Raw genomic sequence first — 24180 nt, 5'->3', positions numbered from 1 at the left:
GAACTCCAGAGACTCTTGTTAGACTCCACTGGCTGCCTGAATTGTCAGATGATATAATCGGACTGTGGGCAGCAATGATGGAGGGTGCTGAGATCATGTGCCTAGCATTAACAAGGCTCTGGGCTTGATCCCAGCACCACAAAAAAGAAAGAATAAGCCTCAGAAAGAGAGTGAGAAAGAGATACCATTTCAGTTATTGAGTAGCTTCTAAGGCTTTTACTGTCAGGTGACTGAGCTGTATTTTATTTGTTTGGCTCTATAACGTATCCCTGAATTATCAAATAATGCTGGTTTTATTTTGGCTTGCTAGGGTAAGATTTGTCCTTGCAACCAGTCATTCTTAAAGCAAAACAGATGGAGAGGGAAAGGAAAAAAGTCTTGAGATCAGGTGAGCGCATAAACAATGATGGGTAGAAGAAAACACATGACATGTAAGATAACACAAGGAGAAAATGGAAAATTAAAATGAAAGATCTGAACTATGTGACAGATTATAACATTTTAAAACTTTAGAGAAATTTGGCACCTATACTGTCCTGCCTAGTGTCTCACCATAGGTTTTTCAGTAGAGAAACTTTACAACACTAGTGGTACTTTAGGGAGATCACTTTGCTAATTCTGTGCAGGAAGAACACTAAAGTCAGGAAAATTGGCCAGAAAATTACTGGAGTACTCTGGGTATGCGATGAAAAAAAGACAGACTGAAAATTAATTTTAAAGGAAGAAATAAGACCACTGAATATGTCAGCCAAAGGATATGGTATTTGCTATACAACAGCTGGGAGAAAGGAACTAATTATAGTTAGAAATCCTACTCACCTAAGCCAATATCCAGAAGATTACTGGTTATATGCTTATTTATGTAACATTATGTTTAATATAATATAAAACACATATGTTACAGAACATAATAGCTCTAATGATAGAATTACTCTTATAGCTGTCTAAATAAGCATTGTTAAGGACATTTCAATTCAAAACTACTTATACAAGAAGTTTGAGACTTGTACACTTACCTATAGAGGGGCGTGAAAATGGCTGTGCATTGCAATCACCTGTTGAAGTTTCTCTTCCTTGGCTCTTCTACAATGGCAAATCTAGAAGATAAATTATTTAAAATATCAGTCATTTCTCCAAAAATATGTCTACTACTTTCAATGTTATAACAAAATTCTAAGTCAGAAACTTTTAACTTGCTGGCGTTACTTCAACTTTTAAACGTTGAAGGCAGCTAATAGTTCCTATAAAAGAAGCATGAAAGTTTTGTGGAAGATAATCTTTACCTTCAAAGTAAAACAAACTCTGATCCTTTATATCAATTCTCTGAGTATTTAATTCCAAATTTCTGTGTTTTTAAGATATGGCAAAAATCCTGTTCTTGTTAACCATGAAGATAAATAAAAATTTCAAGTCATAGTATAGAACAATGTACCGAAATCAATGACTTACTTACACTGCAACATATGCAAGTCACTATCTCACTGAACTTTTTCACTCACAAAAAATGGAGATAAATCTGCCTTCCACCTGCCTTATTATAATACGTATGTCACATATATTTTATAAAATGTACTAAAGATTATTTTTAAAGAGTGATGTTTCAGAGAAATTAGGTAAATATTCAGGACTCTATTAAAGGACACTATTTTGATTTTTCTTTAGAAACTATAGAAAAAAATGAGCAGAACAGAAACTATTCCAGAATGTTCTGCATATTTTTAAAGTTAATTTTTAATCTTAACATTTTATTGTCTCTTTAAACAATTTATAAAACAGGCTGTTATTCTGAAGTATGCAACAACCATTAAAACCAGACCTATGCTAAGGGCTGGGCATTTATAGTTCAGTGGCACCACACCTGCCTCCCAAGTGCAAGGTTCTGAGTTCGATCCCCAGTACCAAAAAACCCTCCAAAGAATACAAATAAACAAACAAAAAACCAGACCTACGCTGATTTACCAACTACTACAGAGTGCTACAGTTACCACCATTTCTGAAATAGAACTATTACATTATTTGATTTACCTGCTTGTGTATTCAATACAAGCAGGTTTAAAGTGACAGTGGAATGTCACTATCCTTCCCAATAAAGGCTCTTCAGATTCCTCTCATAGCACTCAAATCTCCAGCTCAGTAACATGCTCAAGTTTTTTACTCAAGAGTGTACTTAAGTAATTTGATATTATGTTGTCATTCATCCTCAACTGAAGAGTATTACATACTGTTCTCTTTTCCATGAAGCTACTCAGAAAATCATCTATTTCAGTTTTTCCTTCCAAGAAATCTTCAGCAATATTATCAGATTCTTCCTCAGCTTCATGTGCAGCTACTTTCAATCTTGCCTGGAGGGTACTTGCACTACAGCTCTGAAAACAAAAATAAAAAACCTGCCAGTCATTATATTAGTTTATAATACTCAAACTCTTAAGAGGGAAAGAAATGAGGCAGAAGAATGGAGAAGCAATTTGTTATATGCTGTATATAACCTCTCCTTGTGAAAAATCTATCTTTTAAAGCCCCCACTCAGGTCTTCAGCTTTTGCATATGATGCAGACATAGAAACCAAACCACTGGCTACAAACTATTGAATGAAAACTGCGCAAATCACTTCTTTTCCTAGGGATTTTGGAATTCAATGATTGTGGAAGGCACCCACTAAGATGACCTCTGTGACCCCTATTTCCTGGTATTCCTGTTCTTGTTTAATCTTCTCTCTGGGGTGTGGGCTAGACATTTACTTCTTTTTTTTGGAAAAATTATCTTATTTAAACAAGTAAAACCATGTTAAGACACCAATGCAAGAGCTGTTACCTAAAACTTGACAGTTAAGATTTTTCTTTTACTGTGCTGGGGACTGAAACCAGGGCCTCCTGCATGCAAGGCCAGCACTCTGCAACTGAATTATGTTTCCTGCCGCACAGTTAAGATTTCCTTAAAGCTTGCAAGAGAATGGAAAATAAATCTTCAGTCTGCTGGCTCTTTAATCCACACTGCTCCATCAGTTTTCTGCCTTTTCTCTACCTTTTATTGTTGTTAAGATGCTCATGCCTCTTTCTTCAGGTCTCTTGAGTCACTTTCACAAACCAGTATTTTTGGAGTAAAAGTTTTAAGAATAAATGAAGAGTGATGCATGTTACATTCCAGACAACTGCATCAGAATCGGATTGGCAGCATTAGGAAGTTTTTCATTTGATTCCAAACTTAGAGAAATAAACCTGTGAAGATTAACTGGTTCATCATCTCTAGCACTTTTGCAGACACAGTGAGCCTCATGTTCCTTGAGCCTTTTGTTTGGAATCACATGAGAAGCACTATATTTGCATTTAGCCATCTTTTTAGCTATGTTTGGATTTTTCTTTATTGCATGACGCCAGGTGATACCGTAACCTGCTGGCTGGCATCCTGTGGGTTGGGTTATAAGGACACACTTTTAAGACTTCTGGCTCCATGATGCTTTGAGAAGGTTGGTACTGTTTTGCTGCTCAATGGCCTAGAGATTCACTTCTAATGAACAGAATATATCAAGAATGATGGGACTAAATTAAACCTGTGGTGGAAGACACTCTGGTAGAAGGCTGAAAGCTACAAAACGCTATTGAAAAAACTGAAATCCATAAATGAATGGAAAGACATTCCATGTTCATGGGTTGGAAGACACTGTTAAGATGACAACACTCACCAAAAGTGATTTAAAAATTAAAATCTAGCAATATTTTTTATAGAAACAGAAAAACCCATCCTAAAACTCATATGGAATCTCATGAGACCAAATAGCCAAAGGAATCTGGAAATAAGAACAATGTTGGATGATTCATATTTCCTAGTTTCAAAATTAGGTTACAAAGCTTCATTAATTGAAATAGTATGATACTTGCATAAGAACATATAGACCAATCGAATAGAAGAGAGAGCCAGAAAATAAACCCTCACATACACAATAAATGATTTCTGGCGAGAGTGTCAAACCCCAGTCAATAGGGAAAGGAAAATATTTTTAGCAAGTGGTGCTGGAAATGCTGAATATCCATGTGCAAAGGAATGAAATTGGACCCTTATCTTACTTAATAGTCGAAAATTAACCCAAAGTGGACTCAAGACCTAAATGTAGGAAATAAATTATTTCTATTTTTTTTTTTTTTTAAAGTCAGGGTCTCACTATGTAGTTCAGATTGACCTTGAACTATGTAGCCCAGGCTGGCCTCAAACTCATGGCAATTATCCTGCCCCCCAACTATGTAGCCCAGGCTGGCTTTGAACTCCTAGCAATCCTCCTGCCTCAGCCTCAGTCTTACGTGCTGGGATTACAGGCATGCACCACCACACCTGGCTTGGTTATATATCTTTACAAGTCTGGCTCACATGGGTGATGTTTTAATTTGCTTCTGAAAATATTACAGTGAAGTATAGCATATTTTCAGATGTTTCCTTTTACTTAAATATTATTAAGTACCTACTATGTGCTAAGCTCTGGACCAGGTTTTGGGACTTAAACAAGACAAATCCTTGCACTCATGTAACCTACAGTCCACTGATGAGGTTTTTACACCTGAGAGTATAGAGGATTCATTTTTTTTTTTTTAGAGGATTCATTTTCATCAGACTTAAGTGAGCACATGTAGAGAGTACTTCTAGAGAGAAGACCAAAATTCAAGGTAGATTTTGTTTTTCAATTTTTAAATGTTTCAATAATCACTTCAGCAATTCTTATATATAAATGTTCAAGGGTAAGAATAACTGTTATGGAGAATACTTATTGGACATTTGTATTTTCCTTTGGTTAAGTTTCATGTTCTCTCCTTTGCTTTTTATAGACTAGCACTAATATTTGTGTTATATATGCTAGAAATGTGTTGTTTTGTATTTCACTTTCAATTTTATGATTTTTAATGCTTATGTTATATATCTGTATATACTCAAATATCTCAGCTTTTTCCTCTATGTTTCTGGCTCTTCTTATGCTTAGAAAAATTTTTTCCATCATAATCTTTAAAAAAACCTGCAGGGCTATTAACTTTTTATGGTTTCCACTGAAAACAGTATCTGTAATACCTTTCTATGCCCTTAATGCTATAGGGATCTAACATTTTTTAGAATGGATACTGAATAATCAATTATATAATTTGTTGAGTCCTCAATTTTCTCCAGTGATTATTCACAAGTCTATCTCTGAATTGCATAGCCTTTTTTAAAGAATAATTTTTTTTACTGCAAAACTACCATTTTAAATAATGAGGTTTTACAGTATATTTTGATATAGGAAAAAGAATGTCATTCTCTCATTTCTTTTTGCTCAACCTCTTCCTACTTAATCTATTTAGTTTTCAGATAAACTTCAGAATAAATCTGTTAAGATATTTAAAAAATACTTTTGGGATTTTAATTGGAAATGTATTGAAAATTTTTAAGTTTTTTTAGGAAGAATGAAATCTTTGTAATACTCTACTTTTTATTTTATGGATATTCTACGTTGCTCTAAAAAAGTCTGCTTTAATTTCATTAAGTTTCTCACTGCATTGAGTTCATTTTTAGGCATTTTATAGTTTCACTGATGTTGCAAATAATGTTTTGCTCTATTCTTTCAGTAGTAATAGCTGGAACATAGGGAGACTTTTCTCTGGATTTTTTTTTTTTTTTTTGGTACTGGGGATCAAACTTGGGACCTTGTGTTTGCAAAGCAGGAGGCAGAACCCAGGTTCTCTCTAGGATTTTTCATTGATTTTTTTGGTAAACAACTGTTTTACCCCTTCATTTATAGTGTACCTTTTCTTTTTCTTGTTGTGTTGCAGTGTTTTCCTAAGCAATGTTTCTTCTCTGTGATAATGGGTCATTACTCTCTTATTCCTAAGGTTGGCAAGATACTGCAAATACTTAGGCATTAGGTATGATATTTACTGTTGGCTTCTAATCTTTTTATTAAATAAAAATTAATTTATTTTTGTAGTTTACTAGAAGTTGGTGTCAGGAATGATGTTGACTGCTGTGAAAAGATTCTTCAACACCTACTGAGCTCTGCTGTGTACTGAAGAATACTTCAGCTGATGCTCACAGGGGTTCTGGGGTTTAATCCTGAATTCTAATACTTCCTATTTATATGACATCAAGAAACTTATTCAACCTTTGCGTGCTTTGGTTTCCTCTTCTGTGAAATGGAAAATAGGGGGAAAAAACTACTTTATAGGGGATGGGGTAATAATGGGCCAATATGTACAAGTAAATTGCCTTGCACTATATAAAACATATATTGATTACTAAATATGAGCTATAAATATTTCTTTTATTGTAAGAAATGATCATATGTAAAATTCATAAATTTATATTCTCTTTTAATATCTTTTGTACTGTTGTTTGTTTTACTTCTATTTTATGATATATTATAGGTCTTACCTTCCAAAATTTAATTCTAAAAGAAACATTAATGATAATGTTGTCTTTTTTTTAAAATTTTTTGAGACAGGATGTCACTATATTGCTCAGGATGGCCTTGATCTCACTATGCAGCCCCGCCAGTCTTAAACTCACAGTGATCCTCCTCCCTCAGCTTCCTGAGTGCTGGGATAAGCCTGCATCAGTGCACCTGGTCCTCCCTTCTTTTTTATTTTTAAAAGATTTTTTTCACAAATATAGCTTACATTTTATAAAATAGTTTTCATATGTCATACTTTTTCATTTGCTAGCTTATCTTTTTTTTCTTTTTTCTTTTTTTGGTACTGGAGATGAAACTCGGGACTTTGTGCTTGTAAGGCAGGTGGTGGCACCACTGAGCTAAATCTCCAGCCTAGCTTTTCATTTAAGGTATATGAACTTCTACAAGTGAGACTAAAGTTAAAGTTGTTGTTACAAGGGTTACACAGCTTCCATAACTCACTCAGAAGTTATTTATGAGAGCTTTTCAAGTTTTTGTTTTAGAATCAGATATGCTCTTACATGAACACACTGATTTATATAACTTCATAACTGAGAGCTGTTTATCTACATTTGAAGGAACCAAGTCTTATAAAATCAGATGCTTAACAAATGGTTTCTGATAATAATGAGTAAAAATTTGGCCCATGGACTTAGCATTCAAAGTTCTTATGGGAAAAGAAAACAACTAGACAGCCTTACCTCACTAAGTTCATGCTGCCTTTGCATCTTCTTTTCAAAAGCAGATTTCATTTGTGTAAGTAACTCATACTAAAGAAGAAAATAAAAAATACCGTTTAATTCTATTTTTAAACTGTATAAATGCCTTCACAATAATCACCAACTCACCTTATCTAAAACACATTGCCTTTTTGCTTCTAAGCTGGGTTCCAAAAGGAGATTTTTTCCTGTAAGGTAAATCTCTGGTTTATTTATAGGTAATCATATTTTCCCCCCTCAATACATGCAAATTGAAGGAAAGGAAGACATACTTGCTAATTCCTCAATACTTTTTACTAAGTCATCCTTGTCAGTAATAATTTGTTTTAGTTGAGGCAAAGTCAGGAACTGTTCTAGTAATACCCCCTCTTGTTCATTCATATCTGTGAGTTGTGACACACTAGAAACACATAAGAAAAAAATACTGTTAGAGAATATCATTCATCTAGTCTTCCTCCATGATAAATACAAATAATTTTCAGTGTTATTTAGTTGATAAAGTTCTAGATAATTTTTACATAAACATAAAAGGCTACTTGTAAACCTAAGAGCAAATTACACATCAGTCAGTATAACAAAGCAGTCTATACATTCTGTTTTGGGAAGATACTTCAAAGGGGAGCAGCTGGGTCAAATGGAATTTCTAGTTTAGTTTTATTGACATACAGGGATGCCCATTTTATAGCAGCACAATTTATAATAGCTAAATCTTGGAAGCAGTCTGGGTAAAGAAAATGTGGGGTTCATAAATAACGGAGTACTATTCAGCCATAAAGAATAAACCTGAATCATCTGTAGGAAAATGGTTTCATCTTGAGACCATAACGTTAAGTGAAATAAATCATATACACAAGCTTAATTAATTACCTAACTCTTACATAAGAAACCTGAAATATAAATAAAGAGCAAAATGAAAGATAGATAATAGAAAATAGGGAGATAGATCTTTTGCAGATGGGAAGGAGATCAAGAGATGGAGGGAAGGTGGGGGAGGCATGAAAAAAGCATTAAGATATGCACATGTACCAACTGTCCATGAGGAATGTAGTCATTATGTACTGCAAACATACACTAACAAAACAATTGGAAAAAAACCCCCAGATTCTCAACAGAATCTGAAGAAGTAAAGTCTGATACACCAATACATTTACTTAACTGTGAAGCCAGGCATGGTTGGTGCATGCCTGTGATCCCAGCACTTGGGAGGATGCAGCAGGAGGATTATCACAAGTTTAAGGCTAGTCATGGCTACACAGTGAGTTCAAGGCCTCCCTGAACTACAGAGGGATACCCTGTCTCAATAAATAAATAAAATAAATAAATAAAAAGTATGTAAGTGAGTGACAACTGTAAGGAAGTGTTCACCATTACACAGTGGCCTAAAACCAACAATCCAGTCTATTTAACTCAGGCAAAGAAAACAAAGGATGAAACTGTGTTATGGTTTAGATACAAAATTTCCTCTCACAGTTTTGAGTTGGGGCTTTTGGAAGATAGTTGCATCATGGGGGTGCTATACACATCAGTGGACTGATCCAATGATAAGCTCATAGCTAAAAGTGCTTTTTAGGAAGTGAGTCCTGGGTGTCACTAGGTGAGGTACCTTTGGAAGGTATATCTCTGTCCCTGGTGCCTGCTTCTCTCTGCTTTCTGGCTGCCATGAAGAAAGGAGCTTTCTTCCACCATATCTTTTCTAGTTTGGAGCCAGCCTACCATGGACACAATTCCCCCAAATTAAACTCCTCCTTTACATTGTGGATGTTGAGTATTTTTTTCCCCAGTCAGGTATCTCCCTAATTCAACTGAAGCTCCTTAAAATATGAAAGCAGAAATATAGTTAGATACTTTTTCTTAATTCTGCTTGACTGCTTAGATTATCACATTTATACAATTTCCTAGTTAGGAACTAGTCTTAATGATTTGTAAACTTAAGATATTTAAAAGTTGACACAGACACACATGTCTGCAATCCCAGCACTCTGAGGAACTGTGGGAGAATCACAATTTCAAGCCTAGCTTAGGCAACCTAGTAAGATCTTGTCTCAAAATATATAATAATAATGATAATAATAATAACAACAATTATGATAGGGATTTAACTCAGTGGTGCTGCACCTGCCTTGTAAATGCAAGGTCCTGAGTTCAATCCCCAGTAGAGGAAAAAATAATAATAGGGGCTGGAGATGTAGCTCAATGTGAAGGCTCTGAGTTCAATCCTCTGTACCAGAAAAAAAAAAAAAAAAAAAAAAGGCTATGTATTTCTTCCAGATATAATACTGAACATACCAATATTGTATCAGATTTAAATAAGTAAAAGTCTATGGACAGGCTATTCTCTCCTTGCATTATGTGTTGTTAGGAGGTAAAAAAAAAGTTAGAAAAAAACAAAACAAAAACAAAATAGTATAATTTTGGTTTGTAAGAAACTTTCATAGGAGACTCTTCTACTATCAGCTCGAGACCTGGTCAGTGCCTGATTCCAGATCCACACTGGCCAAACATGGTCAATAAAATCTCCCTAGATTTTACAAGGTAAGTAGTCTGTGCTACTGTATCAAATTACTGTAAGACTACAAAGGTAGAGTGCATGAGCAACCATAACAACTTCCCATTTTCATTTCTTTATAGCTAACAGACAGATGGCTGTCACAGTAAAAGCTACAGATACATATATGTCTATCTATATATGTGTACATGAATTCATAAAAAAAATAATGGAATTTTAAACCAAAACCAAAAATGGACATCTAGGGTGAAAGAGAAAGCTAGGTAGAGGGGACACAGATGAAAATATATTTTGAATATATCTTGTAGTTCTGACTACAGAAACATATAAAAACATTACCTATTTATAAAAAATAAATACAAAAAGGGAATAAAAGCGGCTTCTATAATTCAAAATAGTCTGTTTTTTTCTAAGGCATTTAATCATCCAGAGAAGTATTATTTGAAGAGACTTACTAAAAACCAGTATTTGATTGTACATTGTGGCAAGATATATTCTTAATACAAAATATCTATAAAAAGCAAAAACAATAGATTAAAAACAACTTAACCTACACTCAATAATCTTAGTAAAAATATTATTATTTTGAAAAAAAACAAGTGCCCTTTCAGAGAAATGGATGATTCCAAGTATGGGAAAAGAAAAGCTCATGCTCAGCTCATGGTATTTTCTTATGGCCTGAAATGATATAGGAGCCGATTTAAGTTTCACTCATAAGGACAACTTCTGGACCTTACTGGTACATCAGCTCATTGTGAGTTAAAAAATAAAAGGAAAAAGGTATTCATCCTGTTTTTCCAGTAATGAAGTGTATTTCAGTATAACTAGTTGATTAAGGAAAGCCCTTCAAAAACAAATCTGGCTAATAAATTGAGGCAGTAGGATCAACAAAATTGGAAAAATCACATTTGTAACTCTTAATAAAATTATTGGCCAATCATTTTAGGGTCTTCAATCCAATCTAATCCCAAGTCATTATAAATAGGGCAACCAGACATTGTTGTTGCCTTATATGATGTCATAAGAAGTGTGCACTAATTAGCAAAAGGATTGAACCTAAATCTAATCAATATCCCATTTCTAGCCACCAATAGCATGAAATATGGGAATCTTCAATGATATCACAAAGATCAATTAGGCAAAAACAGGATATGCGAGAATCTCTAGGACAAATGACCAATGTCTTCAAAAATGTATAACAATGCATGTATGTGTTTGTATGTATGTATGTATATATATATGCGTATATACATGTAATATTTATAAATACATGTGTGTGTCAATGTGTGAGTGTGTAAAAGGTGGAGAAAAATGATTTATGATTAAAAAAAATAAAGCCAGTATTCAAGTGAAATATTTGGGCCTTGTTTTGAATTCTGATTGAAACAAACTACTAATGAAAAGGTTTAAGATCCTGGAAAAATCAGATAATATTGAATAATTACTATTAATGTTATTAAGATAAGATGATGACTTTGATTGGGGTTATGGAAGAGAGAGACAGAGAGAGACCAAACTTACTCAGTGCTTGCTTTGTATTTACTCAAGAATTTATGGATGAAAATAATACAGGATCTGGATTTGCCTGATTCACAAAAGCCCACAGCTGCTTAAGACAGCCACAGAGAAGAGGAAATATATAAAACAAAGAGTTTCTTACCTGTTGGTGCTGAATGATGACTACATGGAGGCTCATTATACTATTCTCTTTACTTTTTTGTAGTTGTGATAGTTTATAAGTTCTTCAAAACAGAAAAATACTTTTCTTTTAATTACTGGGTATTGAACACAGGGTCTTTGCACTGAGCTACATTCTCAGTTCTTTTTTATGTTTCACTTTGAGACAGAGTCTAAATTACACTGGGTAATCCTCCTGCCACAGCCTCCCAGAAGATGCTGGAATTACCAGCACATATAATCATGCCTGGTTTAAAGTGGAACTTTTGAAAGGGAAAACAGAAAGATAATCTTTTATAAAATGGGAACTCCAACCTAATGGGATTGTTGTGAGCATTATAATTCTTACTAAACCCTGAAGATGCATGTAGTATACTATAAATATCCATTAACTTTTATTAGCAAAAAATAATAAATTGTTGTATTCTAAAAAACAAATGCAAATCCTTGAGTTGAATAAAGATAAACTTTTTCTTTTAAATTATAGAATTTATCATGGACATTTGGCTGTACAAGCCTGGTAAGAAATATTTCTAAAGACAAAAAAAAAAAAAAAATCCTGCAAAAAATTTAATTATATTTGGTATAATATCCTTTTGAGGAACATAAACCTAAGTTGGGGTACAATCGAAGGGATACAATGCTTCCCCAAATTGGATGGTCATAATTTGCTCATGAAGCATCTCAGAGGATCTGTGTTCCCTGAACAATGGTACCTTAAGTTGAATATTACCACTTATTTGCCGTAAATTTGGGCTCTGTAGAAACAGCTAGCTAATTAATACCTATCAGTAACTTTTAATCTATTTCTCTATGTACAAAGTTTATCTACTAAAAGGAACAATGGCAGATCTAATACAAGATATACTTTGATCAGGAACACTGTATTCAGAAAGTTTTCAAAGAATGCAAGTCCTATGTGAAAAAGGACTTGTTACTTCAGTAACCATTATATCATTCCTAGCATTAGGGTATAGACTAGTCATTCAAAAAATACAACCTATTAGACTTAAGACTAACTTATAAAACTTTCCCACCAAGATAATTACAGTATAGGAATAGTGAGGATTTAGAAAAATCTTTTTATTTATCATGGATATAAAATGATAATTTGGTTTACATTTGCAAACAAAATACACAACCATCTCAGTTTTGCTCTCCAAGGTTTTTACCTTAGTTCTGAGAGTTCTGGAAATGCATCAGGGACATCTGGCATCTTGTAACCAAAACCATTTTGGCTTATCTAAAGAAGAGTATTTGAAGGGTATTAAATTTCAGCCATCTTTTTGATTCCACCCACATACTTATGAGGCAGGTGGTGGAACTGTTCAGTTAAATCCCCAGCCCAGCCCACCCTCCCACTTACTTATAAAAGTAATTTAAATGTACTACATCCCCAAACTATTTTTGTTACTACATCTTCATCTTTGTATTTCCCATTGTCCTTATGCTCCCCACTTCTTCCTTTATACAGGTAAGGTTACATTTTTAACTCCTTTTTTTGTTAAATTAGGACCTTAAAAGAGTATTAGCTCTTTTTGGTCAAGTGTATAGCTATAAAATAAACCACAAGTGCATCTGTGACAAATGTGAAGAATTATCTATAGATTTCATTATATAGACGAATATATTTTTCTTGAGTGAAATACATCAAATATCCAAAAACCTCAATAAATTGTCAGTAGTCTGAATAATTATATATCTAAATTAAATGAAAGAGGATAATGAGAAACACACTATCCACTGAATACATGTGATTTTTTTGTTCTTAGTGTTGAGAGGTTGTTTTGTAATTTTGTTTATACTAGTTGTAGTTTGTTCACAACATTAATACAATGATGAAAAATTCTGAAAAAAGTCCTCTTCAGTTTATATATTAAATGATTATAAACTCTGAAATTAGTAATGTTGGATATACTAAAGTTTTACAATGCTTAAGGATAACTATGGGTTATATTCACTATGGGTTAAAATTAAAAGTTCTTAAATACTTTAAAATATTTTATGCACAAAGTATTAGTATTTCCCTTTGTAACATCTCACACTGAAGTTACAAGCTTCAAAACATATGATTTTTAAATAATGGGGTGCTGAAAGCACTTACTATGCTATGCACACCCTCCTCAATCTCAGATATGCTTCTCCTACATAATCATGTCTTGTGCCTTTGCCTATGCCCTTCATCACAGCCAGATTATGGGTGGCTTTACAAAAACACCATCTGGTTTACAGTGCACTGCCTTTGTTAATGTTACTTCCTTGCATAAAATGTCTTCTATAAACTCATTATTCTTGCAAATCCATAACTATCTTTCAAAATCTGGCCTCCAAAATGGAGTATAGTGATATATGCTTATAACCATAGCTGCTTGAGAGGATGATTGAAAGTTTGGAGCAAGCCTGGGCTAAAAAGCAAGACTTCCTCCCCATTCTGGCCTCAAACATAAATGTATTCATTCATCTACCTCACTGTTACTGAGCATCTGCTATTTTACTACATGAGGTTTGAGGCAATAGGGATGAAAAAGTGGTAAAACAAAAAATCAGAATTACTTTTTTAAAAAGGCATCCCTACTAGTTCTATCCTGATCTCTGGGAACAATGACCATTTCCTCAACTACATCTTTACCATAACTCTACACTGTCTCTAGAAATTGCTTATTTGCAATTTAGTTTTTGGTTACCTTTTTGATTTTGATATGCAAGTTGAAAAATGTGATTTAATACTTCTATATTTTGTGCTCAGTTTAAGCTGGCACATAATAATAAATGCTTGCTGACTAAATACATATTTTATGGGTACAAAACAGATTAGTGAAGATACTGACCGGTGCTGAAGTGTCTGTTGTAGGGACAGGCAAAGGCAGACTTGAAAGGATGCCAAATGAAGGAGCAGCAGGCTTGGCTGTGGTATAACTTGTTGTTGAAGAAGAAACAGTGTCAGCAACAGATAAAGAAGTGATAGTCCTGTTAGCTTCTTGTGGAGAGTACGAAGGAAGAAATGGAAAGCGCTGAGATGCATAAGGGGGCATCCCACCTGAGTTACTGTACAAGCTAAAGAGAAGAAAAGAGGAAGTGTTAGGAAAACTACCCATGAATCATTCTAAATAACAATGGTTGTAGATGGAAATCTGTCCTTGGCAGGTTATACTTGTTAAAATTATGACTGATTAGATATTACATAAAGTGATAAAATACAACCCTCCCCCCAAAAGAACTGTAGTTCTTATGAAAAACATAAATGTTCAAGAAAGCATAAAATCCAACTAGTCAGAATTAAAGTAAATTGGGCTGGGAATGTTGCTCAGTGGTGCCGCACCTGCCTGGTAAGAACAAGGCCCTGAGTTTGACCCCTGGTACCAAGAAAAAATAAAATAAAATAAAGAAAGTGAATAGAGAGGCCATTTTTGAGGTTGCAGCATTCCATGCCATTGATCAGTTTCTTTACAGAGGGATAGAGAAATAACATTCAGTTTAGAAAATTTATTTAAGTAGATGCTGCTTAGCTTTCATTGTTTTTGGAAATATCCAACTGACAGCCAAGACTTTTCTAGCAAAGAAAATACTGAAGAAAAATTAAATATGCAGAAGAGCTGCTAAAAGTATTAAAAGTGTTAAAAAAACATACACAAATATTCATATATACTAAAGAGTGACCCAGAATTACATTTTTATGATTTAATCAAAGAATAATGTTAATATGTATTTTTGCAAGATAAATATTTTACATTTAACATTTTTGCCCTAAGTTTAGAAAAAAAAACCAAATTATAAAAGAATTAAGGTAATTCATTCCTAAATGTAGACTGAAAATCATCTAAATATCAATATCTGAATTAACAGTAGGTTCATATGAGTCAGTCACTACTCTTATAAAAAGTAAAGGACTTATAGTTATGTCTTAAACATACTATTAACCATGAAAATATTTCACTTTGTATTGAAACATATTCCAAAATGCATAAAACTTAAATAACTTTTGTGGGATTACTATTATTTCATTTCATGATATAAATTAACCTGAGTTGGAAGTTTTATTGGAAGAAAACATGTATTAGAGATTTGAAGTGTTCACAAGTGATTATGAACATTTTTATGGAAAGATAAGTGAGAGTAGAAAGCAAAAAAATCTGAAAAAGGAGAGTATAGAGTTATTAGCCCTGTCATACAGCAAACTAAATTATAAAGCCTTAATTAATTAAAAGCAGCATAACATAGGTAAATGTATAATTGGAAAAAAAAAGCAGAATCCAAAAAAAGTCTAAATACATATGGGAATTAGGATAGAACAGAGATAGATTCCCCTATAAGTGAATACTAGCCAATAGTTTTGAGCTATTTGGACAAAATCAGAGCCAGATCCTCACGTTTACAGTAAGATAAAAACCTAATGGATCAAGGATTTAATTTTTTTTTTTTTTCAAAACTTTAAAAGAACTAGAAGAAATCTTTTGGAAAGAACTTTGTGTGACACCAATTCAGAAAGTGTAAGAGAAAATAATGATAAATTCCATAGCATGTTGTATGACAAACTCTTTATAAAACTAATAGGGCTGGGGGTTAGCTCAGTGGTAGAATGCTTATCTAGTTTGCCCAAGACCATAGGTTCAATCCCTAACACTATAAAAAATAAGACAAAGGTGAAAATATTTGAAACTCGTCTCACACATAAAGGGATAATTTTTCAAATGTGTAAAGAATTTATACAAATTGATAAAGAACTACCAATCCAATAACAATGTAGAAAACAGAAGGCTATATACAGGTTACAGAAAAGAACATTTCTAAAACAAAGGAGATGCTGAACTTCATTATTAGTAAGCTAAGCATAACTAAAATTATGCTAACATTGGATTTTCTGCCTATAAATAGGCAAAAGTCCATTTTGACAATAAACCACGTTAAAAAAGAGGATGGGGGAAGAGGCACTGTTTACAGAAGCAGAAACTGGTACAACTACTGTCAAAGGCAATTTTGCAGTATTTGTCAAAAGTGTAAATGTGCAGGCTACTTCCAGAATTTATTCAACAAATATGCAAACATCTGGGAGAAATATTAACTGTAGCACTGAGGACAATGAAGAATAGTGAGTCTTTTAGAAAGATTAGAAAAAATAAAAATTGATCAAGGAAATTTTACTAGTAATAAATTATATTGCATCCATCAAAACAAACATTTTGTAGTATTATAAACATTTTAAATTAATTTCTCTGGAATGTTAAGATCTTAAGATTTAAGATGTGGAAAATTAAGATCTAAGAAAACAAAACCAATAAAAAATTGAGGTATTGCCGGGGATTTATCTCAGCGGTTTGGTGGCCTGCCTTGCAAGCGCAAGGACCAGAGTTCAATCAACGGTTAAAAAAAAAAAAAAAAAAAAAAAATTGAGGTATCTATTTGTTCCAGATAAAAGTAAAAATGGTAACATACTTTGCTCAGCAATGAATATTTACAAAGTCAAAGTAATAAAAACACTAAATATGGACTTAATGAAAAAATGATATAACTTCAGTGGGAGAATGAAGAAAGAAGTTTTATGAAAAATAACTAAAGCCTTTACCTATTATAATAGTAGGTGGATATTATCAAAAATTAAAGAATCCAGAGATAGCAGCATGAATGTATTATTCAGAAAATAAAACTACATATTAGAAGAAACAAAACAGAAAAACAGGGCTGGGGATTTAGCTCAGCAGTTCTACCGCCTGCCTTGCAAGCACAGGGACCAGAGTTCGATCCCTGGTACCAAAAAAAAAAGAGAGAAAAACAGTTGCCTCTGAAAAGTGTGGATATATGTGTATGAAGTTGGTGATGTAGAAATCACAGGGCTGTCTTTTTTTGGTACCGGGGATTGAACTCGGGTCCTTGTGCTTGCAAGGCAGGCCACCGAACCACTGAGCTAAATCCCTGGGCCAGGGCTGTCTTTTAACATTTGACTTTTTTATACTATATTCTGATATGGTAAATGAAAATATATGCAGAAGTTTTTATTCATTATAAATATACTTACTATGGAAATGCTGTTGAAGTAGGAGCTAAAACTGGAGGATTCTTCCAGAACTCATCCAACAGACTCTGAATAATTTTTCCAAGATCTGAGTGCATTGTAAACTGAAAATTATAGCCATCAACACATGATTAATATCGCTTTAAAAATATGAAGTTAATGATGAGAGTTGTTCTAAATATTAGAACTTTGAAGGTCAAGAATTAATATAAAAGTAAAAGATATTGTGTCAATTCAAAATAATAGCGATATATAATTTACATTTCTTATGGCTCGATACTATAAATATTTGGCAATTAGCAAAACAAGATAGAAGTGCGTTCAATCAATAATGGAGGTAAAATATTTCCACGTTCCACTGTTCAGTTTGAGAGTTCAAAGGTAGATACCAAAAGTATATTTAAGTTTAGAGTCCCTTCGTGCTAACCAACCATACCATATCCAAGAACTTCAAGGCAGAGTGTTAAGTAAACACGGTATTATCTATTATGTACCCTAAGGTAGTTTTCGGAAAATTACTGATTCCAAAATGAAATTTTAACTGTGTTTCATGTTTCTAAAACATTTAATAGAATGTAACATACTTGTTATCTCTGAAGTAAATTACAACATACATACATTGCTTACTAATGGAGAGGTAACATATACTCCTTGTTTATCCATTAAGTGATGTCGTATTGGCGGATAAACACTGATCACTGGCTTTTCCTGAGGAAATTGTGGAGGAAGTAATCTGGTAAAGATGAAAAACAAAATCAGCATATGTTGTCTTATATGGTCAAAATCCTAAAACAAAGTTAAAAGAAAATCAAATTTTAACATTTATATGTATTTTTTTAAGAAGTGCTCTGTTATGGTTGTAGAGTTGACTGAAAATCCAAAGGCTCTTAATATGGAATGTGGACACCTTGAATTACAGAAGTCTTTATACCATTCTAATTAATTGCTTTGAAACACAATATACCAGCCTATACAAAAATCCCAGCTAAAAATTAGATCAGGCATTTGTTTAGGTTATTCATACACAATCTGGCCATTTATTAGATAACAGCTTCTGGCCATGTAATTTTCTTTCTTTTTTAAAAAACTTTCATGATGCTGCCAATAATTATTTCAGAATCTGTTCTATTTCTAAAGATTAAATAGATAAAAATGGAAAGTACTAGGGTTAAAATAGTATAACTATCATCATGCTTTGGTTCTACCCAACTCCCTTCTGTCTTAATATCACTTTCCCAACTTAGAGGTCAACTACGTGGTTTCAAGTAAAATATAGTAAATTCTCAATACAATAAAAAGTAGCCAGGTGCAGTAGCACACGCCTGCAATCCCAGCACTTGGTAAGCTCAGCCAAGAGGACTGCCATGAGTTTGAGGTCAGCCTAGTCTACACAGTGAGCTCAAGACCAACCTGGACTACACAGTGAGACCCTGTCTCAAAAACAAAGAAATAATCAATACAATAAACAGTGAAACATTTAATCATTTTTTGCAATATTGCAAAATTAAGTTTAGCAGATGAAGTCTTAAAAAATGAATTTACTGAATATAGAAGCATGCTTTCCACATCTCTTAATATAGCATATTTCCCTTTAAATTGCCTCTATTTTCCTATTGGCTCAGAAAATTATTTGTTGGCAGCACTGACAAGGAGGAAACCAAGCCAAGTGTGGTGGTACATGCCTGTAATCCCAGTACTTGGGAAACTGAGGCAGGAAGATTGTCATGAGTTCAAGACCTGCCTGAATTACATACCAAGACACTTGCTCAAAGGAAAAAACAAGAACAAGAAAGGAAGGAGAAAAGGAATAGGGAGGAGGAAGAGAAAGAGGAGGAGGAGAAAAAGAAGCAGGAGATGACAACCAAAGCCAAAGATTTTAAAACTAGTTTGGTAAAAGAGGCAATAAATAGTCCTTGGAGTCAACCAATCTGAGTCTGTATTCTATGATATTTATTAACCATGTGTCTATAATTTGTCCTAAGGATTCAAAAAGATCATACGTGTCAAATTAACATAGCTTAATGTTTGGCAGAGTTATACATCCATGCTTCAATTCATTCATGCATGTAATATTAAACAAGGCCTCCTATGTGTAGGTTCTGTGCTAGACAATGAGGAGATGGAAGATAAATACAGTGAGATTTTTTCTTCAAGTTAAATGCCTTTAAGAATTTTTATCTCACTAAATTACATAGTATTTTACAAATTACTGTTACTTAAAATAAGTTTACTTTAATCAGCTTACTTCTTTTTTTTGGGGGGGGTACCGGGGATTGAACTCAGGTCCCTGCACTTGTGAGGCAGGTGGCAGAACCACTGAGTTAATTCCCCAGCCTCTAATCACCTTACTTCTAATAGTAATTAAGGAAAGAAAACAAAAAATTTTAAATCCTATTACACAAAAAATAGGACAAAATTCTACTCACATATTAATGTTAATTGTCAGGTTGTTTACGGTGAATGGCAATCTATATTCCACATCTTTCTGTATTTCAGCTATACTGCAAGAGAATATTTGAAAGAAAAGTTATAAAACCATTAGTGTTAAATACAAATGTTAAAAGATGGAAGGAGGGAACAGGGGTGGGAAAAAGGGAAGTAAAAAGTAGAAAGATTGTGTGTGTGTGTGTGTGCGTGTGTGTGTATATTCAAAACTCAGTTGAAATGCTCTAAAGGGAAGAACACAGAAGGAAAAAAACCTCTGTGTAATGGATTGAAGTTTAACAAATTAGCCTTTCAGGTAAATGAGAAAGTAGTCATTCATTAAGGTAACTAAAAATGAATTAATATCCATTAGGGAAAGGGATTTAAACTATACTGAAATAGATTTTTCAGAGTTACAAGGAGCTGGAAAATAGATAAGAGTTGGAAGGAAAATGAGAGGCTAGGGTGGGGAAATTTTACACAGTAAAGCAGAAGGAAAATTTTTGGATACTTTCAGTCAGGGAGAGCTACTTTTTTTTTTTTTTTTTTTTAAGACAGGATCTAGCTCTGCATTTTAGGCTGACCTTGAACTCACTAGGTAGCCCAGGCTGGCCTTGAACTTGCAGTAATCCTCCCCCTTAACCCTCTCAAGTGTTGGGTTTATAAGCATGCCCACCACACCCACACCCAGCCTTGATTTACATTAAAAAAAAAAACCTGACAATGTGAAATAGGAAGAAAAGGGCTAAAGGTGTAGAGGAAGTGGGAAGGGTAGGGGAAAGGAAATAAGGGAAAAGAAAAAAAATATGAGAAAACGAAAAAATGGAAAAAAGTTTTTGTAAATAGGGAAGGGAGGAGTGGGTGAAGGAAGGGCAGGGGTATGGGGGAAAAAATGAAAACCAAGACTTGTCATGTAAAGATACAAGATCTCAAAGATGAATGTACACCTAAAAAGTACCAAGAAACTCAATGAGAAAAAAAGATTAAAACTTAAAAAAAAAAAAAAAAAGAATACGAAATATGAGAGGTTGGCATTATTTTTGTTTGGTTTTTTTTTTTTTAGACAGGGTCTTGATATGTAGTCTAGGATGGCCTCAATTCACAATGATCCTCCTGCCTCAGCCTCCCAAGTAAGGCAGTGTGCTACTCTGCCATCATCTACATCAAGATGATGTCTATAATTTAGCAAGACTTTGTATGATTAAAAAAATTTTTTGAAACAATCTTTTAACTTTTATACAGTGTACCTCAGAATATCCAATCATGGAATGTTTGTATAAAAATCTTTGAATATAAGACAGACAACTATTTTGGCAAATATAACTAGCTTTAAAGTATATATCATTAATTAAAAGGTAAAAGGGTGGACTTATAAAGAATATGAGTGGGTAGATGGTAATCTTTCTTTCTTTCTTTCTTTCTTTCTTTCTTTCTTTCTTTCTGGGACTACATGATTCTTTGAAAACTGCAAGCATATGACCTACTTAAATGTCTCCAGAATTATCCAAGCATAATTTGTAGATGTGAAATATTTTAATTAAAAACATTTTTAGAGAAAAGAATAAAATATTTAAAGTTACATGTTTATAATCCTAATATGTAGATAATGTCACAAATTCAAAGTTTCTAGTTCAAAAAATAACAATGCATCCCTTCTGTATTCAATTCAGAATATTCACTATCCCCATTCAACTCCAGAACTCCTTAGATGAACAATTTTTGCCTTACAAAAATTTTATTTGGGAGGGCAAAAGTGGATCAATCACTTTACTTTTCTAATAGCCTTCAGTATAGGGGACTTGAGAATGTTTCAAAAATTCAATTCTAATCTCAAAGAATACAAATTTTCCAGCACTAATATTTATCAGACTATACCAAAGGCTTAAAAGCAATTAATTCCAAAGGTGTGATTCTAAAAAGTGTTTCTGCAATCATAAGGACAGTACAGTATATAGTCTTCCAAGGTGACAACTTCTATGGGGACAGACTTGTTTGTTGAGTCACCTTATTTTATAATCATGTTTTGTAAGAGTACTTCTTTCAGGTTAGCTCAGAATATAATTTAGAATAAGACTGACCTATGTTGGGAGTCATAAAATAACCCAAAGTTTGTCATTTCAGCATGCTAAGTACTTTTAACAAAAAGAGAGTAGAAAGTCTCAGAAGAAAAGTCTCTCTCCTGCCCTCATATCCCTCCTCTTTCTTCCCCAAAGCAGTCATAAAAACCAACCTTCCACAACTACAAGGTCAATGAAACCAGAACTGGTCGTCATTGAGTCGTGTGTTGCAGTCGTGCCCCCCACCAAGGGAAGCTATAAAACCTTGACAAGTCCCTTTCTTCTGTCTCCCTAGAAGATCCTCATTCCAGACATTTCTTCGTGGTACTCATACCTGAGAAGGAATGCTACACGGGTCACGTAGGATAAGAACAGATAGGTACTGTTTCCCCACTCCCATTAATTACCATTATATCGACCCATTTGCAAATCATATGTCCATACAGCTGTTCATTCCTCATCTGAACTAAGCATAAAAATAAAGGTTTTTCCTGGGCCTTTGGATTTTCATTTCTGAAGGCTCCCATGTCAAATAAAATTTTGGTGAAATAAATTTGTTGTGCTTTTCTGTTGCAAACTGTCTTTTGTTACAAAAAAGTCAGCTATTACCTTTATGACAGGCGAGAAAAGGTTTCACATTTTTTCCTTGCCTACACTTGTAACCACTTCATGAACTTAATTTTAAAAAGTCTCCAATAATAGCCTGCTATTCTTTTCTGTTAAAAATCCCAAGTTTTTCCTCTTTGAAAGTTCTGAACAAGAGTAATTAAGACAAAGATTCAAGAAATACCTGAAGCTCAGTCAGCAAAAGGTCTTATTTTGGACAAACATTGTGCTGTGAAGTTTTCTCTTAGTAATGTTTAATTTTAAATTATCCTACATTATCCCTTACTTGCTTGGGGAGTACTGAAATGTTTTAAATGTATGAAAAGATGTTTACAAGGCCTAGATTATAAGCATGTGGACATCTTTACATAAAACACAGGCTATAAAACTATTAAGTAAATATAATTGAAAAAGTCCTAACCATAAAGCAGTTTTTTTTTTTTTTTTTGGACAGGGTCTTGCTCTGTTCAGGCTATCTCTGAGTGCACTATGTAGCCCAGGCTGGCCTTGGACTTGTGGCAATCTTCCTGCCTCAGCCTCCTCAATGCTGGTATTACAGGTTTGGCCACCATACACGCTAAGCAGTTCTATTTTTGAAAATCATTAGAGGCCACAGACATTTGCAATATAAAAGGCTGCAGCAAATCAGATGATAGTAAAAGCTGTTAAAATAACTTAAGTGTAAAATATTTCTAATCTACCCACAATGAAATGAAAACCTCGCAAGGAGAAAAAACAATTGATTATAAAACAATTCCTGAGGGTGGGGTCAAGAGTATCAAGGAAATGAGAAATGTACAGACAGCAGTTTCTAGATGGGGAGAAGTTAGTACTAGACCAGGATGAATGACTGTCACTTGAATTCACTGATGAAAACTTGGGCTTCCCCTTCCTTTGATGTTGCAACAGTGTTTTATCTTCCACTTTGTGAAACCTGGATTACTCTTCACACTTCTCTTCAGCCAAGTACATACTACATTGTAACAATTCTGCCAGTGCTGCAATCAGGTGCGCAAAGGGCAAGGTTAGTGAGAAGGCCAGTGACACCGAGGAGACTGGCTATAACAGACTACGAGATTACTGTCAGGGTCGATGTGTCATGAAGGATGACGAAGTCAGAGGCAGAAGCGCTAAGCAGTGGTGGGGCCGAAGGCAGGGGCGCTCCCGGGGCCGAATAAGCACGAGTTAGGAAGGGGAGAGCGGAAGTATTTCCCACAAAGAAGTGAGGTCTACCAAAAGGAGTCAGCAGGAGGGGACTAGGCCTGATGCGCAGTGAGGGTGGTTAGGATCAGCCCGCCCTCCGCCCTACTTTTCCCTATAGTCGGAGAAGCAGAGACCAATCACCTGGAGTGTGAGTTCCGGAGGGACTCGATCAAGCGCTGCTTCTGCTGTTGGAGGCTGGTGAGGCCACTGGGGGACCCAGCTGCGGAGGAGGCGGCGCTTTTGGTTAAGGGAAAGAGCCAGCTCATCCTCCTGGGGTCCCCGGGCCCCAGGCCCTCGAAGCCTCTGGCCTGCTTCTCCCAGCTGCTCAGCCGGCCGATCTCCAGAGACGCAGGAGCGGGCCAAGACGACTGTGAACCAAGCGCTGGGGGACCGCGTCTCCACTAAGCAAGTCCGGTTCGCGGGTTTTGGGGGACACTCTACTAGTGAAACAGCTGGAGAGGGCAACTTGCCTACCGGGACTGGAAGCCCTAGCTTCGCGGCCCAGCCGCCTAAGGCAGCCAGTCAAGCAGCCTGACGGCCCAGCGCTCCACTACCCGAGCCTCGTCAAAACGCGCCCC

The 24180-nt window shown here is 34.6% G+C and overlaps 1 protein-coding gene across 4 annotated transcripts in view; it reads right to left on the bottom strand.

Annotated features, from left to right (window-relative positions):
- Vps37a (VPS37A subunit of ESCRT-I) overlaps nucleotides 1-24175 on the bottom strand; it is a 25333-nt gene extending 1158 nt beyond the window's left edge. Inside the window, exons 1-11 of one of the 4 annotated variants that reach the window (XM_010621788.2) lie at nucleotides 23744-24175; nucleotides 19739-19813; nucleotides 17931-18045; nucleotides 17316-17416; nucleotides 14134-14359; nucleotides 12478-12548; nucleotides 7395-7522; nucleotides 7252-7310; nucleotides 7105-7173; nucleotides 2223-2366; nucleotides 1017-1097 (exon numbers count right to left, since the gene is read on the bottom strand). In XM_010621788.2, coding sequence (XP_010620090.1) covers nucleotides 1017-1097; nucleotides 2223-2366; nucleotides 7105-7173; nucleotides 7252-7310; nucleotides 7395-7522; nucleotides 12478-12548; nucleotides 14134-14359; nucleotides 17316-17416; nucleotides 17931-18045; nucleotides 19739-19813; nucleotides 23744-23868 — 1194 coding nt within the window. In that variant the 5' untranslated portion in view covers nucleotides 23869-24175. The remainder of the gene's footprint in view (nucleotides 1-1016; nucleotides 1098-2222; nucleotides 2367-7104; nucleotides 7174-7251; nucleotides 7311-7394; nucleotides 7523-12477; nucleotides 12549-14133; nucleotides 14360-17315; nucleotides 17417-17930; nucleotides 18046-19738; nucleotides 19814-23743) is intronic. The other 3 variants (XM_033765396.1, XM_010621790.2, XM_010621789.2) reach the window with 3 other exon arrangements.
- Nucleotides 24176-24180: the final 5 nt, after the last annotated feature.

This window comes from Fukomys damarensis, unplaced genomic scaffold, assembly GCF_012274545.1.
Source record: "Fukomys damarensis isolate Sample0158 unplaced genomic scaffold, DMR_v1.0_HiC HiC_scaffold_18, whole genome shotgun sequence".
Classification (NCBI taxonomy): Eukaryota; Metazoa; Chordata; class Mammalia; order Rodentia; family Bathyergidae; genus Fukomys; species Fukomys damarensis.
The sequence above is the reverse complement of the archived record's forward strand: the minus strand, read 5'-3'. Positions and strand labels throughout refer to the sequence as shown.